The 17,011-nt window shown below is 54.2% G+C and overlaps 1 protein-coding gene across 1 annotated transcript in view; it reads right to left on the reverse strand.

Annotated features, from left to right (window-relative positions):
• The window catches only part of ATP6V1B1 (ATPase H+ transporting V1 subunit B1), an 80,770-nt gene that overhangs the window by 36,302 nt on the left and 27,457 nt on the right, over positions 1-17,011 (reverse strand). Inside the window, exons 2-3 of the mRNA XM_005291450.4 lie at positions 13,759-13,814; positions 4,841-4,939 (exon numbers count right to left, since the gene is read on the reverse strand). Of these exons, the coding sequence (XP_005291507.1) occupies positions 4,841-4,939; positions 13,759-13,814 (155 nt within the window). The remainder of the gene's footprint in view (positions 1-4,840; positions 4,940-13,758; positions 13,815-17,011) is intronic.

Below are 17,011 nucleotides of genomic sequence, written 5' to 3' on the forward strand. Positions count from 1 at the left end.
AACAGGGCCAAATTCAGGTTGAAAGAGGCAACACTAATTCTGGCATTTCCCAACTTTTGAGTGCTTGACTTCGCCACCTTAACAGTGTGTTTTAACATCGTTTTTGGTGTGTATTTCCTAGGTTTTTGAAAAAAACAAACTGACAAAACAGGAGTGCCAACTAGGCGGGTACCCACATGGGTCACCGGAAGGGTGCGAACTGTTAGTTCCCTAGCGCAGACCTCTGCCCCGGAGCAACTGACAGCACTAGTAGGTTGTCATCCCCAACATGAACCAACCAGTAGATGGGGATGAGACACACACTTTGCCAGTGGGTTTCACTGCTATGGGCTGGCAGTCGAGGGATATTGAGACTCAGGAATCCTGGGTTCTAGTCGAGGGTCCGAGGGGAGTATCTACGCTAGTGGTTACACAGCCCTGGCGCCCGCCTGGCCTGACTCCTGTAGCCCTGACCCTTCCAGGCCACTGTCCCAGTTCCACCCCCGTCTCAAGTCCTCATTCCTGTCCCAATATCCCCCAGCTCCCTGGCCCCCTTGGCTCCATGTCCCCACCCTCACTGGTTCCATGGCCCAGCAGCCCACCCCAGCTCTTTGTCCCAATCAGCCCAGTCCCTCACCCCCTTGGCTTCTTGTCCCAGTTCCCTCAAACCCTCGGCTTCCCTTCTCCATGCTGCCCACCTGGATCTTTGTCCCAGTCTCACCCACCACCTGTCTGGCTCCTTGTCCAACCTGCCCTCCCTCCACTGCCCCCAGACTTCTCTCCTCGCCAAGCAGACTGAGTCATCTTCTCCTTGCTGCTTGGGGGCCAGCGGGGGGGTGGCCGTTGGGAGCACAGGAGACACAGTCTCCTGCTCTCGGGTTTTGTGCCTGGCCCCTCAGCAGATGGGAAGCGCAATGCCAGAGCAAGTGTTGGCCCCAGCAGCCAAATGCCAAGTCCCTGCTCCAGAGCATGATGGGGCTACAGCTTCCCAACAAAATGCTGAAGAGTTTTATTAACATGGGCAAAAACAACCGATTTTTCCCTAGTCTTGTTCTGAGAAAAGGCGGAACCATTTTTGTTGGGGGGTGGGAGGGGGACTTCAGCCCGAGGCAGACGCACAGCAGGGAAAATACCAGCCCCAACGGTTACAGTTTGGCAAAGTTATAAGCCGCTGACAACGAAGTGTTATAACAGGAAGTGTTAACTAGAGGCTTTCCTACTGCACTACATACAGTCCTAGAGCCCTGCCTGTCCCCTTAGTGCCGGCCTGCTTGTAGGCCGAGAGACAGTTGCAAAGGTAGTTTTGTGAGTGTGTTGTGGCTCCCTCGTCCAAGGAGCTGGAATCAGACCCCCCCACCCAATAGCCAGAGACACATCGATTCCAAGGGCAGACAGGAGCCCTGCGATCATCTAGTCTGACCCCCTGCATAGCCCAGGCCGGAGAAGTGCCCCAAAATAATCCCTAGAGCCGAGTTTAGAAAAACAGCCCATCTTGATTTGACAATTGCCAGTGATGGAGAACCCACCACAACTCGTGGGTAGGTTGTTCTAATGGTTAATTACCCTCCTTGTTACAAATTTACCCCTTATCTCCCGTCTGAATTTGTCGAGCGTCAACTTCCGGCCACTGGATCATGTTATTCCTGCCTCTGCTGGCCTGAAGAGCCCGTAACTGAATATTTGTGATCAAGTCTCCCTTTAACCTTCTCTTTGCTAAGCTAAATAGATGGAGCTCTTTGAGTCTCTCGCTATCAGGCAGGTTTTCTAACCCTCTGATCATTCTCATGGCTCTTCTCTGAACCCTCTGCAATTTATCAATATTCTTCTTGAACTGTGGGCACCAGAACTGGATGCAGGATTCCAGCAGTGGTCACACCCGTACCAAATACAGAGGAAAAACAACCTCTCTGGTCCTACTTGAGATTCCCCTGTTTATGCATCCGAGGATCGCATTAGCCCTTTGGCCACAGAGTCACCCTGGGAGCTCATGTTCAACTGATTATCCACCACGACCGTCAAATCTTTTTCAAAGTCGCTGCTTCCCAGGATAGAGTCCCCCATCCTGTATGTTTGACCGTGATTTTTATTCCCAGATGTAGACATGTACATTTAGCCGTATTAAAATGAACAAGGTCACTGCCAAACTTGGCGAGATTCAAGTGAGCTAGAGGGACACACTGGCTCAGTAGTGGGAATGAGGACTAGCAAGTGCTGCTGCTAGGATTTGAACTGAGGGCCCAGCACGCTACAGCCAAACCCTCTGCCACTAGAACGAAGCAGCAATTCAGCTAGCTGCTCACAGGAGTAGGCTATTCTCTTCTGGAGAACAGGGAACAGCTGGAGGGTAGGGACAGGATCATGGCCGGCTCCAGGCACCAGGCACCCAAGCACATGCTTGGGGCGGCACCTGGTAAGGGGCGGCGGGGGGAGCGCGGCATTCCACGGGGGGGGTGCTCTGGCGGCGCGGCGCTGGGGGGCCGGGCTCCGGTTGCATGGGGCTCGGCGAGGGGGCGGCGTGGGCGCGGCGCTGGAAGGGGGTTCCAGCGGGGGCGGGCTCTGGCGGCGCGGCGCAGCGCGGGGCTCGGCGCTGGGGGGGGGGTCCGGCGCGCGGTGCTCGGCGGGGGGGCGGCGCGGGCGCAGCGCTGGAGGGGGGTTCTGGCGGCACTTGGCAGGGGGCGGGGGCGGGCTCCGGCGGCGCGGTGCTCGGCGGCGAGGGGGGGGTCGTCGAGGGGCTCGGCACTCGGGGTGGGGGGGGTTCCGGCGGCGCTCGGCTGGGGGGGGCGGCACAGCGCTGACGGGGGGGCTGGGGGGCGGCGCTTTTTTTTGCTTCTTGGGGCAGCAAAAAAGCTAGAGCCGGCCCTGGACAGGATACAGAGGGACCTAGACAAATTAGAGGATTGGGCCAAAAGGTTCAACAAGGACAAGTGCAGAGTCCTGCACTTAGGACGGAAGAATCCCATGCACTGCTACAGACTAGGGACCGAATGGCTAGGCAACAGTTCTTCAGAAAAGGACCTAGGGGTCACAGTGGACGAGAAGCTGGATATGAGTCAACAGTGTGCTCTTGTTGCCAAGAAGACTAACGGCATTCTGGGCTGTATAAGTAGGGGCATTGCCAGCAGATCGAGGGACGTGATCATTCCCCTCTATTCGACATTGGTGAGGCCTCATCTGGAGTATTGTGTCCAGTTTTGGGCCCCACACTACAAAAAGGATGTGGAAAAATTGGAAAGAGTCCAGCGGAGGGCAACAAAAATGATTAGGGGTCTGGAGCACATGACTTATGAGGCGAGGCTGAGGGAACTGGACTTATTTAGTCTGCAGAAGAGAAGAATGAGGGGGGATTTGATAGCTGCTTTCAACTACCTGAAGGGGGGTTCCAAAGAGGATGGATCTAGACTGTTCTCAGTGGTGGAAGATGACAGAACAAGGAGCAATGGTCTCAAGTTGCAGTGAGGGAGGTCTAGGTTGGATATTAGGAAAAACTTTTTCACTAGGAAGGTGGTGAAGCACTGGAATGGGCTCCCTAGGGAGGTGGTGGAATCTCCTTCCTTAGAGGCTTTTAAGGTCAGGCTTGACAAAGCTCTGGCTGGGATGATTTAGTTGGGGTTGGTCCTGCTTTGAGCAGGGGCTTCAACTAGATGACCTCCTGAGATCCCTTCCAACCCTAATATTCTATGATTCTGGGTGGACCAGCCACCACGACACACACTTTGCAAGCACGTTATACAGTTGGCAAGGTCTCCTCCAGGGCCAGCAGTCAGCGGGAGGAAGAAAATTCAGTGGACGGAGGCAGAAAAGGGAACAGAAAATCACCTCTCTTCTCCCGCATGGGGGTTCAACCCACTCTTGTGACACCGTGGATACAGAGCCTGAGTCCCCCAAAGACACTTGCAATCCAATCTCTGCAGCAGCTGCTCTTACGGCCCTGCCCCTGAGGGGGTGTGTGAGAGGAAAGGAGAACTGAGGGTAGGTCTACACGTCAATGGAAAACCCAGGGCTGGCTGACTCGGGCTTGTGGGGCTGTTTCATTGCAGTAAAGATGTCTGGGATCAGTCTGGAGCCCAGGCTCTAGGACCCTGCAAGGTGGGATGGTCTCAGAGCTCCGGTTCCAGCCTGAGCCCAGATGTCTACACTGCAATGAAACAGCCCCGCATTCCGAGCACCGGGAGCCCGAGTCAGCTGGCACGGGCCAGCTGAGGTGTCTAGTGGCTGTGTAGACACATCGTGACCAGGTAAGGCCCCTGCACGCTCACAAGCTCATTGGAGCAGGGGTGGTTTTTCACTATGGGTTTGTGCAGCGCCCAGCACAATGGGGCCCTGATCTAGGTTATGGCCTAGAGGTGCTACCATAATACAGATGCACTGATCTCCTTCCCAGTTTCCTGAGCCATCCAGTCACTCTGACAATGTGCTTTGCAAAGAATGAAGCTCATATGGAACCGAACTGGAAAAGGGAACCTATAGAGAATGCAATACAGGTGTTCAGCAGCAGAATGGGCCGGGTGAGTTGCAGTTGTGGTGTGTTGAAAACTGTGTTAAAATGATAAGCTATCCCAGTGAGTCTCAGAGATTTTCATGATCTGTTTGCAAGGGGGCGCTGCAGGGAGGCATGCAAGCTGAGTCTTCAACAAAGAGCCAGCTTAGAGCAAGGTTGGTGAATCCTGCTTTAGGGAGCAGCCTGCTTTGTCTCTATCTGGTTTTGGCTCTTGTGTGTTAAGATTCTGGGTTTGAAGAACCAAAGTTGTGTTACATCGCAAGCTTCCAGCAAGAGGATTTCCTGGTTTTAGCTAACCTCTCTGTGTGTGTGTGTGTGCCGTGAACATAGCAACGAGGAACCCGCTGCACGCTGTGCACTCACCTGCACGATAGCTTTAGAGCCCACCACTTCCAGGACCTGCCCGCTCCTGTTGGTGCCATTGGGGAGGGTGAAGTTGACAATCTCGGCGTACTGGGCAAACTGTGCAGAGAGAAGCAAGGCCGGGGTTAATGTCCAAGCTGCCGCTGCTCTGTGGGAAGCAATCCTGCCCCGGCTGAATTTCACAACACAACCAGACTCCAGCCAGCTCCCCACATTGATACAACCGTTGTGCAACGCCCGGCTCCCTCCCTCGCTCAGTGGGAGTGTCAATGGGAGAGACTGGGCCTGGGTGTAACCTCTTGGGCTGGCACCCCCCAGCCCCTGCTTCCAGCTGAACGATCAGAAATATTTCTGTGTGTTCCTTTGGCAACAGGAGCACTGCCCGGGTGCTCGCTGCCTCGGAGCGGACCACACTGTGCCTACCTCCCATTCCTCGTCCCACACTTTCGTGGGGCTCCTCGGCTTCCCCCCACCCCTTCGTGCTCATTTCTTCCTGCTCTCTTCCCCTGCCCCCTGACCAAACCTCCTGCACACTCTGTCCTTTGCATCCTTCCCCTGCACCCCTGCCATGCAGCCCCTATGCCTGGAGCTCCCTCCTGCCCCACCTGGACAAAGGTCTCTCTTCATTCCATTCCTTTCTTCACGCTCACGCCTCGTATTCATCACTTCTATGGATAAGGCACCAGACTGGGAAGCAGGAGATCTGGGGTCTATTCCCAGCTCTTCCACTGACCTACTGGGGGACCTTGGGCAAGTCTCTTCATTTCCCCGTGCCTCAGTTTCCCATCTGTAAAGTGGGGATAACAACACTCCCATGTCTATTTAAAGCGTGAGCTTCCGTACCTAACTGGAGTGCTGCAAGGATAAATTCATATGCATTTGTGGGGGGGGGCTCATACCCTAGGGCATAAGACGTCCAAACAACTAAAGCTAACAGGGAAATTGGCTCAGAATCATGGTCTACGCTTGGGTACTTTGAAATGGACCTTCAGTCAATGCCAGGCTGGTGAAAGCCTCTCCTTCGCCACAGAGCAGGGAGAGGATGGGGGCGGGTGCAAAGGGCAAGCTACCCCCTCACACACACGCTGTCCTGCCCTCCCATAGCCCCCATTTTGAGCAAGGGAGTAATTCACCTTCTGGCTACAGCTACATCCCCCAGACTAACCCCCATGTAGTTACACCAGGGAGGGATATGTACCACGGTCACTCTTTACTGACCTGGCTTGGATTAGAACCAAGGGTCACGTCTACACAGCACATGAAGATTGTAGTGCGGGTAGGCCGTAATCTAACGAACACAGATAACAATCAGAGTAGAGACGTGGCGGCTCGGACTTCAACATGGGCCAACTGCCACAGTCCAGGGCTGCTGGGGACCTGGGGATGTACTCAGGTTGGTAGTCTGCTGCCATATCTTCCCTACTGTTGTTACCCATGCTAGCTAGATTAAAGCTAGCACAGATGGGCCTATATCCCATTACGGCGCCCACCAGGCCCCCTTTTGCTTTCTAAGCTCTGGCATTGTCCCACTGTCCTTCCCTAAAGTTGCCATATTGTGTAAGTTCCAAGGGACGGGCATTTCGCCAAACCTCCAGCAGCCCTGCTCCACGCACCAGCCAGGACGGCACCGTTTCCCCGGCTACTGGGCATCTACGCCTGTGAACTTTGGACTTCAAATCTCCAGTAAAAACCTTCTTTTCAAACAATCTAACACGTGGCCCAGCTCTTTAACTGATCTTATTCATTTCCATCCTGCACGTGTCAGAGTGAAAGGCGCTATCGCCACGATCCAGGATGTTGCAATTGAGCAACAAAGCATTTATTTATTACCAGGCATAACCCTTCCTCTGGAGCCAGGGGCAGCTACGTGTGGAATGCAGCTTTCCTGGCTTTAGCGTTGGCTGCTTTTAACTCGAGAGCTGCCCTAATGCCACGGAAGAGGGCCAGGACAGCAGGGTTACGATAACAGTGAACTCATTCAGACGGGGGGGTTGATCCCTGGTCTCTAGACAAGCACCGAGACTGGTGACAAACACAGAACGCTGAACGCCCAGCCCCACGCCCGAGCCAGAAGATCATGGCCCCCATAACTGAGCAGACGGTGTGCAAACCGGGGCCTGGCGTGAGTGGACACACAACTGCAGCCCATCCACGTCCACGGCACTTCAGCCAGGCTGAATCTGCCCGGAAAATGCAGGATGAGCACAGCAGTGTCCACTAGAGGTCACTTTGTCAAACCGAGCAACAGTATTAAACCTCCCTGTAAAAGGGGCTACAGCCAACAGATCGAGTCAGTTTGCACAAGGGATGGAACTGCCTGTGTCCACTGGTGTCAATGGGGAGGAATTTCTCTCAAAGACCATGGTGTCATGCCAGAGTTTCACTGCAGAATCCGGCCTTGGGGCAATACAGGCATTTTACATAATGGGTATATCAGCCACGCAGGTGGAGGTGAATACCTACACACACCGTGAGAAAGCAATTAGATAAGAAAAGAAATCTAGCTGGCTTTGCAGGATGGCCCGTTAGGGGGAACACCGCTATTTACCTCTCTCCGTTCTGAAAACAGACCATTTATTCCTATCTTTTAACCAGTTACTGACTGATCCAAGAAGGCCAACGGCATATTGGACTGTATTAATAGGAGCATTGCCAGCAGATCAAGGGAAGTGATTATTCCCCTCTATTCGGCACTGGTGAGGCCACATCTAGAGTATTGCATCCAGTTTTGGGCCCCCCACTACAGAAGGGATGTGGACAAATTGGAGAGAGTCCAGTGGAGGGCAACGAAAATGATCAGGGGGCTGGGGCATATGACTTACGAGGAGAGGCTGAGGGAACTGGGATTGTTTAGTCTGCAGAAGAGAAGAACGAGGGGGAATTTGATAGCTGCTTTCAACTACCTGAAGGAGGGTTCCAAAGAGGACAGATCTAGACTGTTCTCAGTGGTGGCAGATGACAGAACAAGGAGCAATGGTCTCAAGTTGCAGTGGGGGAGGTTTAGGTTGATATCAGGAAACACTATTTCACTAGGAGGGTGGTGAAGCACTGGAAGGGGTTATCTAGGGAGGTGGTGGAATCTCCTTCCTTAGAGGTTTTTAAGGCCCGGCTTGACAAAGCCCTGGCTGGGATGATTTAGTTGGGGTTGGTTCTGCTTTGAGCAGGGGGTTGGACTAGATCAGTGGTTTTCAAACTGCGGGTCGCGACCCAGTACTGGGTACAGTCAGGCACTGGGTCGCGGCAGCTCTGGTCAGCACTGCCGTTAAAAGTCCTGAGCCGTTAAAAGTCCTGGCAGCGGTGCCCAGCTAAGGCAGGCTAGTCCCTACCTGTTCTGACACCGCGCTGCGCCCCAGAAGTGGCCAGCAGCAGGCCTGGCTCCTAGGCGGGGGAAGGAGAGGGCACGGCACTCCGTGCGCTGCCCCTGCTCCGAGCACCGGCTTCGCTGGGGGCAGGTGTCTGCAGGTGAGAGTCGCGTGGAGCCACTTCCACACCTCTGCCTAGGAGCCGGGCCTGCTGCTGGCCGCTTCTGGGGCACAGCGCAATCCATGGTGCCAGGACAGGCAGGAAGCCTGCCTTAACACCCCCGCTGTGCTGCAGACCCGGGAGCCGCCCGAGGTCTGTGCCCCAACCCCATGTCCCCATCCCCTGCCCCAGCCCTGAACCCCCTCCCAGACCCAGAGCCCCTTCCTGCACCCTAAACTCCTCATCCCCAGCCCCATCTCAGAGCCTGCACCCCCAGCCCAGAGCCCCCTCCCACACCCCAACCCCCTGCCCCAGCCCAGAGCCCCCTCCCACACCCCAAACCCCTCATCGCCAGCTCCGTTGGGTCATGGGCATCAACAATTTTCTTCAACTGGGTCCCCAGAAAATTTTTTTGAAAACCACTGGACTAGATGACTTCCTGAGGTCTCTTCCACCCCTAATCTTCTATGAAAGAGCCTTCCCTCTTAACCCATGCCTCCTTACTTTGCTTAAGAGCCTTTGGTGAGGACCCTTGTTAAAAGTTTACTGAAAATCTGAGTACGCTATATCCATCGGATCACCCTTGTACACGTTTGTTGACTCCCCCAAAGATTCCCCAACGAATCATGTTCATCTGTGTGCCTGATCATTCTGTTCTTTACTATAGTTTCAGCTAGTTTTCCTGGTACTGATGTGACGCTTACCGGCCTGTAATTGCCAGGGTCAGCTCTGGAGCCTTTTTTAAAAATTGGCGTCACATTAGCTATCCTCCAGTCATCGGGTACAGAAGCTGATTTAAATGATGGGTTACATACCACAGTTAGCAGTTCTGCAATTTCACATCTGAGTTCCTTCAGAACCCTCGGGTGAATCCCATCTGGTCCCGGTGACTTATTACTGTTTAGTTTGTCAATTTGTTCCAGGATCTCCTCTAATGACACCTCAATCCGGGACAGTTCTCCAGCTTTATCACCAAAAAAGACTGGCTCAGGTTTGGGAATCTCCCTCACATCCTCAATTGTGAAGACTGATGCAAAGAATTCATTTAGTTTCTCCCCAATGGCCTTATCGTCCTTGAGTGCTCCTTTAGCATCTCGATCGTCCAGTGGCCCCACTGGTTGTTTGGCAGGGTTCCTGCTTCTGATGTACTTAACATTTAATTTTTTTTGCTGTTACTTTGAGTCTTTGGCTAGTTGCTCTTCAAATTCTTTTTTGGCTTCCTAATTATATTTTTACCTTTCACTTGCCAGAGTTTATGCTCCTTTCTATTTTCCTCTGTACGATATAACTTCTAATTCTTAAAGAATGCCAGTTTGCCTCTCACTGCTTCTTTTACTTTGTTGTTTAGCCACGGTGGCAGTTTTTTGGTCCTTTTACTATGTTTTTTAATTTGGGGTATCTTTAATTTGAGCCTCTATTATAGTGTTTTTAAAAAGTTTCCATTCAGCTTGCAGGGATTTCACTTTTGGCACTGTACCTTTTAATTTCTGTTTAACTAACCTCCTCATTTTTCTGCAGTTCCCCTTTCTGAAATTAAAAGCTGCTGTGGTGGGCTCTTTTGGTGTTCTCCCCTCCAGGATGTTAAATGTAATTATATCATGGCTGCTATTATCAAACAGTTCAGGTATATTCACCTTGTGAACCTGATCCTGTGTGCCACTTAGCACTAAATCAAGAATTGCCTCTCCCCTTGTGGGTTCCAGGACCAGCTGCTCCAAGGACATTTATGGTGTCAAGAAACTTTATCTCTGCATCCCATCTTGAGGTGACATGTACCCAGTTAATATGGGGATAGTTGAAATCCCCCATTACTATTGAATTTTCTATTTTTATAGCCTCTCATCTCCCTGAGCATTTCACAGTCACTATTACCATCCTGGTCAGGCGGTCGGTAGTATATCCCTACTGCTATATTCTTATTATTCAAGCACTACATTTCTATCCATCGAGATTTTATGGTACAGTTTGGATCATTTAAAATTTGTACTACATTTGACTCTATGTTTTCTTTCACATACAGCGCTACTCCCCCACCAGCACGACCTGTTCTGTCCCACTGATAGCATTCCACCAAGTTTCTGTGATGCCTGTTATATCCATAGTCTCATTTAATACCAGGCACTCGAGTTCCTCCATCTTAGTACATAGACTTCTAGCATTTGTACATAAGCACTTATAAAATGTGTCACCTTTTAGCTGTCTGCCAACACCCACCCACACCCCACCATTTGCTTAGCATAGGATTTGGCCAAACACAAAGTAAGCGTGATTTTGCATGTGTCTGTGCCACAGACCATGGTTACTTTCCACTGTGGCTGCATCTCGTTATCCAGCCAGCAGGGAGAGCTCTAAGCAGGCAGCATGTGTCAAGAAGGGCAGGGGACAGAATCCAGGGAGGGCTCCGAAAGGACTGGTCCCGCTCCCTTGTTCTCGGCCCGGCCCAACAGGGGCTTTGGCTGTGCCAGGACAGGCCGTCTCTCCTCCCCTTGATGAGTGTTAATTCAGACCCAGGGCCCACGTAGATCCCTCCTCCATGCAGGCTCCCACCTCTCTGGTTACAGCCCACCTGCAGCAGGTGCTTCTGGGCATCCCATACTACAAATCAGCTGTTGGGGGGAGGCACTGCAGGGCTCCCCATGTTGGTTCCCTTGATCCGTCCGCACCAAATGGGCTCCAGTTGCAAGATCCACCTCCTCCCGCGCCCTGCAGCTGCCTTCCCCAGAAGCTCCCTCGGGATCTCAGGCCCACGTCCTCCAAGGCATTTAGGCACCTCCACCCCGTGGGAATTTGGCATCTAAAAACCTTGGAGGACCAGGGCCCCTCTCCCTCTCCCGTGTCATCTCTGGGAATAAGGGAGCTGCAGGCCACGCCAGGCCCTGAGAGATGCCCTGCTCTCCTCCTCCCCTCACTGTACCTGGGCAGGGTCCAATTCAGCCACTCGGGGGCCCTGAGCATGACACAAGGACTCCAGTGTCTCTGCTCCCCTCTTAAAGTGGTGGTGGCAGGGAGGCCCACCCCCTCCCAGAGAGCCGCGCTTTCCCCCCAGGAGCATCAGGGACAGCAGCTGGGTTCATTCCCCTCCACACCACCCACCCTCAGAGGAACAGGAGCAGAGGTAGCAGGGTGCCTGCCCAGGACTTACCCCAGCTGTCAGGGGTGTAAGTGTTTGGGTGAGTGCCCCAGGCCCACTGTGCTGCCTGCAGGCTCCACTGCTGGGCTGAACAGTGGGTCTTGGGGTTAACACCCCCTTGAGACGTATAGGGCAATTCCCTCTTCTCAGAGCTATTGGTGCAGGCTTTCAGCAGACTCAGGCAGATAAAGTTGCTGCATTGGTTACTCTTAGGTCATATTTTCAAGCTTTCCTTTGCACCCATGGTTCACGTGACTCCAGGAGCTGGCACCCTTGGTACAGGCTTGTAATGCCTCGGCCTTAATCCACCATACAGTTGTGCTTTCCCCCATCCTTCTGCCAGTAGCAACACCTGTGCCACCCAGCTGTCATCTGTGGGCTTGGGGGGGAGGGGAGGAAGGGCATCACTACCTGAAGTGAGGCAGATAATCCTGCTTCTGCTGCAAAGAAGGAGAATCCAGCTAACCCCACCCCTCCTCCCTGGGCCCAGCCCAGCTGCCCAGTCCAGATGTAGATCAGAATCGGAGTCCCCTTCCCACTCCGACACACATGGCCTGACTCCCCCTGCCGTGCACCTTAGCCTCGATCCTTCCTTCTGCTATGGCCCACTCCCCTGGGGCAGAAAGACCAGCAACCCAGTGGATCCGGCTGCACGTGAGCCGCCCCTGGAATCACTAGTGGCAAAGAACCAGCACAGCACCTCTGTCTGCGCCATATCCCCCGGGCAGCCCCAGGTGTAGGGGGCGCGGCTGCGGGAAGGGGGACATGGGCTGAGCGTCTCTGTGCTCCGGCTACTCCCAGCAGCTGGAAAGGGGGAAATCAAGGAGCTGCAGACCTGCTACAAACCACCTTGGCTCCCCCTTGCTCGCTGAACGCAGCTCAAATCAGACCCCTCTTAGGGCCCTTTACGCTCAGGGGAGACACCTGCTTCTGTGAGGGGAGGCTGGGGGAGATGACATGGGGGGAACCAGCCCCTTCTCCCCCACACTCAGCCGGCAGCAGCCTGGCCCTCTGCTGGGGGCCCGAGGGGGTCAGGTTCATTCTTGTGCACTCACTGCTCCCCGCACCGGGGGCAACCCCCCTGCTCCAAGCGATTGCGCTGCTGGCCCTCCTCGGCCAGCCGGAGAAGCTAAGTGGGAGGCTCACCGTGCCAGGCCCCGGGGGCCCCTTGAATGGGCCCTCGCCCCGTCGGTTCTGGCAGGGTCATTAGGAGAAGCAGTCCAGGGGCCCCACTGGACTGCCTGGAGGCAGCTTCCCTCCCGCTTTGCATTGGAGGGGAAATGCCCGATCCTGATCCCGCTGAGCTCAGTGGCAGCCCCCCCTGGAACAAGATCGGAAACCTCTCCCCGGCCGAGGTCTGGGGGCTCCGCGCGAGGCCGCGGCTGGGTGGGCGCCGTGTCTTTGCGGCAGCGAATGGCTCCTATCCTGTGGCGGCCGGGAGAGAAGGCATCAGGGCTCAGCAGAGCTAAAGCCAGCCCCGTCCTCCCACCCCAGCCCCCGAGCGGGGTGTGTGTGTGGAGTTTGGGTGGCTTAGGGGCTGGGGAAACCCAGGGGGAAAGGGGTTCGGCTTGTGGGTGCCTCTCTCTGCCCCCGAGCCCTGGGCTGGGGGTTTCAGTCATTCCAAGATGGGCCAGTTCAGGGCCTTACTGGCATGGGGGGAACAGAGAGATGCCTCCCCGTGGGTAACTCGAATACATCTCCCGCCCCCCGGCTTAGACTCGTGTCATAGAATCTCAGGGTTGGAAGGGACCTCAGGAGGTGTCTAGTCCAACCCCCTGCTCAAAGCAGGACCAATCCCCCACTAAATCATCCCAGCCAGGGCTTTGTCAAGCCGGGCCTTAAAAACCTCCAAGGAAGGAGATTTCACCACCTCCAAGTGCATTTGCCTCAGGAGAAGATAAGGTTAAGTCAAGCTCAGCTTGGACATGAACTCCTGGGGGTGAACTACCTGACGGGCAGACCCTAAGCCCCTTAGGATGCTGCAGGTTTGTACCCAACAGATCTCCCCGAAAACTCTCTCCTCCCCTCAGCCGAGAGAAGACAACAAGCCCGGAGCGTTAAGTGTGCATGTAGTTAAAGTGAAAGCACAGGACTTGGCACAACGTGCCGGCACAGCAATGCTATTCCTACGGTACCACTAAGGAGGGACCAGACGGAGAAAACGGGGCCACTCATGGGAGAGGCGGGGGCCAAGGGGAGCGGGCTGTGTGTGAGCGAGAGGGAGAGCCCAAAGCAGAATGTGGGGAGAAAGCATAAGGCTGACGCCGCGACATGCTGCCCAGTCGTTTGACATAGGCTAAAGCACCAGGGAATGCATTTCTGTTACCTTCACGTTGTCCAGCACCACCAGCGGCCCGTTGACCCCGCACACCGTCCGGTACGCTGCAGAGCAAAGAGCACAGCATTAGAAACGGACTCGGAATAGGGCTGGTTCCCAGGATCAGGCAAGACAGGGACAGCCCCAGGGACATCAAGGCAGCAGCCAGTCTATCGAAAGGTCAAAGCTGTAAATCTTCGGAACTGCCAGAGTTGATTGAACCTTGGGTCACTGGTCCAGTCGCCAGCACCAGAAGCAGGGTGTAAGAACCCCACAGCAGGCAGCAAGGGGATAATCTGCCCCCTATTAAGGTCTCGTCCTACTTCCTATGAATAGTATTTACATTGTGGTAGTGCCTAGCAGCCCCAGTCATGGGCTGGGACCGCACTGCGCTAGGCGCTGTACAAACACAGAAGAAAAAGACAGTCTCTGTCCCTCAAAGAGCTGATCATGTAAATTAGAGATTAGTTAAAACCCTTAAATACAAGGGTTTGTGTCCCTTCCAAAATCGGTGTGAGTGTTACCTATGAAAACATTCTGGCTAGTCTGGTTGTCTAGCTCCTAAGCCTTAACTGCATCCAGTGGCAATGAGTTCCACAGGCAACTTACACATTGTGTGAAAAAATATTTCCTTTCATCAATTTTGAATCTACCACCTTTCAATTTCACTGAATGCCTCCTGGTCTTTGTGGTATGCAAATAAAAGCTCTTGAACTATCTTCTCTAGATGGTTGATATTGTCTGGGGCACGGCTGGTCGCTGGGTCTGTGCAGCCTTAGAGCTGGCCAAAGGGGCCCCCTGCAGTCAGTGCAACTGGCACCCCCATCCCCAAAGTGGAGTAGGGGGATTCTTTAGCACTGCATGGGCCGAAGGGTCTGAGCCGGAATCCTGACTGCAGCGAGGCGGCTGCCGGTCTCCTCCCTGAACCGCAGTGGGAGGGGCATACGTACCACCTGAACCATTTCTGGGGGTGCCCCCTCCCTTGAGATGTCATTGAAGTTCAGTTAAGAGGGGAGCCATTCTCTTATTTAGTTGTCTGACTGTGTAACCCTGACTGGCTTCACGGCTAAATCCTAAAGCCGGGCTTGGATTCTAAGACCTGGAATTATATTTCTGCACACGGCCCACGGAGGTGCCCCGAACTCAGCATCCAGCACACTGTGAAAAGGCTGGTCCATGACGTGTGTAGGGACCAGACATGTGTGTGTGGGTGAGAGAGAGAGAGAGATGGCAAACTGCCCTCTGCTGGATGGAATCAGAAGTGGCCAGCTGTGTGTCATACGCTCTGTACTGCCAGAGGAGGTTCTCCTTTAGCTCAAGCATGCAGGGGCCAGGCTTTTGGAGCAGGGAGATTTATCCCCGTTCCCACCATGAAGAGTCAGGTGGCTGCGGTGTGCGGTTTAGTGACACCTGTGACGTTGCTAGGTGAGCAGGGTTTTGTTACAGGAGAGATGCCGGCTTTCCTTTTCAAATCCCCGCGTTGGGTCTGTTACGCTGGACTACGCTCCCCTTTTCCCCAGCGAACTAAAGCTAGCTCCAGAGAGCTCCTTCAGCAAAGAACTGCAGGGTGCGCCCATCCCCTTCCCTAGCTCCGTGCGCCCAGCCACCAGACCCAGAAATTCCTCCGGCAACGAGAGCCGCACTTGTGCTGATCTCTTCCTGAATGCGCTCGCTCCCCTGCCCCCCTCTCGCAGCGTCAAGTCCATTAGTCCTGACATATACAGCCACCATTTCTGTAAAGGTCATAACCTGCCCAGTCGGCCTTGCAATGGGCTTGCACATCTGGGAGCCCCGGGCCCAGGCTGCCCCACGACAAAGGTGTGGGGGGGGGGATGTGGAGGGAGGGATGGGACCCCCTACCTTGCTATTTGCCAGATTTCAGACCCCTTCACCCAAAAGGGGGCTGTTTCCTCCCCCACTGGCCAAACCAACCCCGGCTGCAACCAAATATCCAGGCATTGAACTCGCAAATGCTGCTGGAAGAGAAGCGAAGGCGAAACGAACGTCAGCCTCTCCCCCATGCCGCTTGGAGTGTAATTAACGAGGGCACACGGCCCTGCCCCCCCAGCCAGCTGCCCGGCTGTAGTCCCATGGCGGGGCTCTGGTGACATCATACACCATGACAGTGGAGTGACTGGGCGACGAGTTAGTTTAGCACTTCAGAAATGTCACTGTGGTTTTGTCGGAAGCTGTGAAAAGCGGCTCGCGCTCTCAGAAAGAAATGGCACCTTCTTACTCAGCCGCTCTCTGGGCTCAGCGAAGTCAGATCCGCTTTGGCTGCTCCTTCCTCCTGCTGGAGCTAACTCGGTTAAAGACAGAGGGAGCCAGACTTGTGCATCACTAGCAGGGCTGTGTACCCAGCACCCACGCCTGGGCAACCCCATAACGGCAAGCGGAGGTCCACAGGTGGTGGCAGGAAGACAATGGGGCTGCACAGGACGGAGGGGCGGAGTTTAGCCTGTGGAATCTTTATTCCTGGCGGCAATCTGGGAGATGGAATGACACCAGCTTGAATTTCAGATCCCAGGGGGCAGCTTGTGGGTCTGGCCGTTAGAAGGAAACCAAACATTATTATTTGTATTATCACGGTGCCTGGAGCCTTAGTCATGACCCAGGACCCTACTGCGCTAGGTGCTGTACAAACCCAGAACAAAAAGATGGTCCCTGCTCCCACGAGCTAACAGGCTAAGTATAAGCCAAGAGCCAACAGATGGCTGCAGACAGAAGGAGGACTACATGTGAGCCATGAGAATACTGGTCAGCATGCTAGGAAGAGGTCTGTGCAGCCCGGCCACGGGGAAGGCTGCAGGGCCAGCTGTTAGAAAACAATCCATCTTTCTACTTGTAAATGAAACACATGTGATCTGGCTTCACTGAGACAATCAGCACCCAGCCATGCACTGCCATTTATACAGAGCAGACCCACCATTTCAAACGAGCGTAGTGCAGAGCACAGGTGAGCATCTAAAAAAGAGCCCCAAACCTAGCCCAGCATTTGAAATCTGGGTCCGGAGTTTGCAATGGGGGCCCATCTGGAGGTTGATAGACAGGCTGCAAGGAGGTCAGTGGTTCTCTGCAAGGCCTTTGCCCCAGTTTTGTTTCCCAGGAGTTTAAAGTCTCGGAGCTTCCCTGGGAATCTCCGGTTCTTTTGAACCCAAAGCTCTGGATGCAGCTCTGCCCAAAGGACTGAAGAAATCACAAGTTTCCCAAGGTTTTGGCTGGAGATGGCCCCAGACTGTCACTCCAGAGCCCTGGGAAAGTT

The sequence above is a fragment of the Chrysemys picta genome, chromosome 5 (assembly GCF_011386835.1).
Source record: "Chrysemys picta bellii isolate R12L10 chromosome 5, ASM1138683v2, whole genome shotgun sequence".
Lineage (NCBI taxonomy): Eukaryota > Metazoa > Chordata > Testudines > Emydidae > Chrysemys > Chrysemys picta.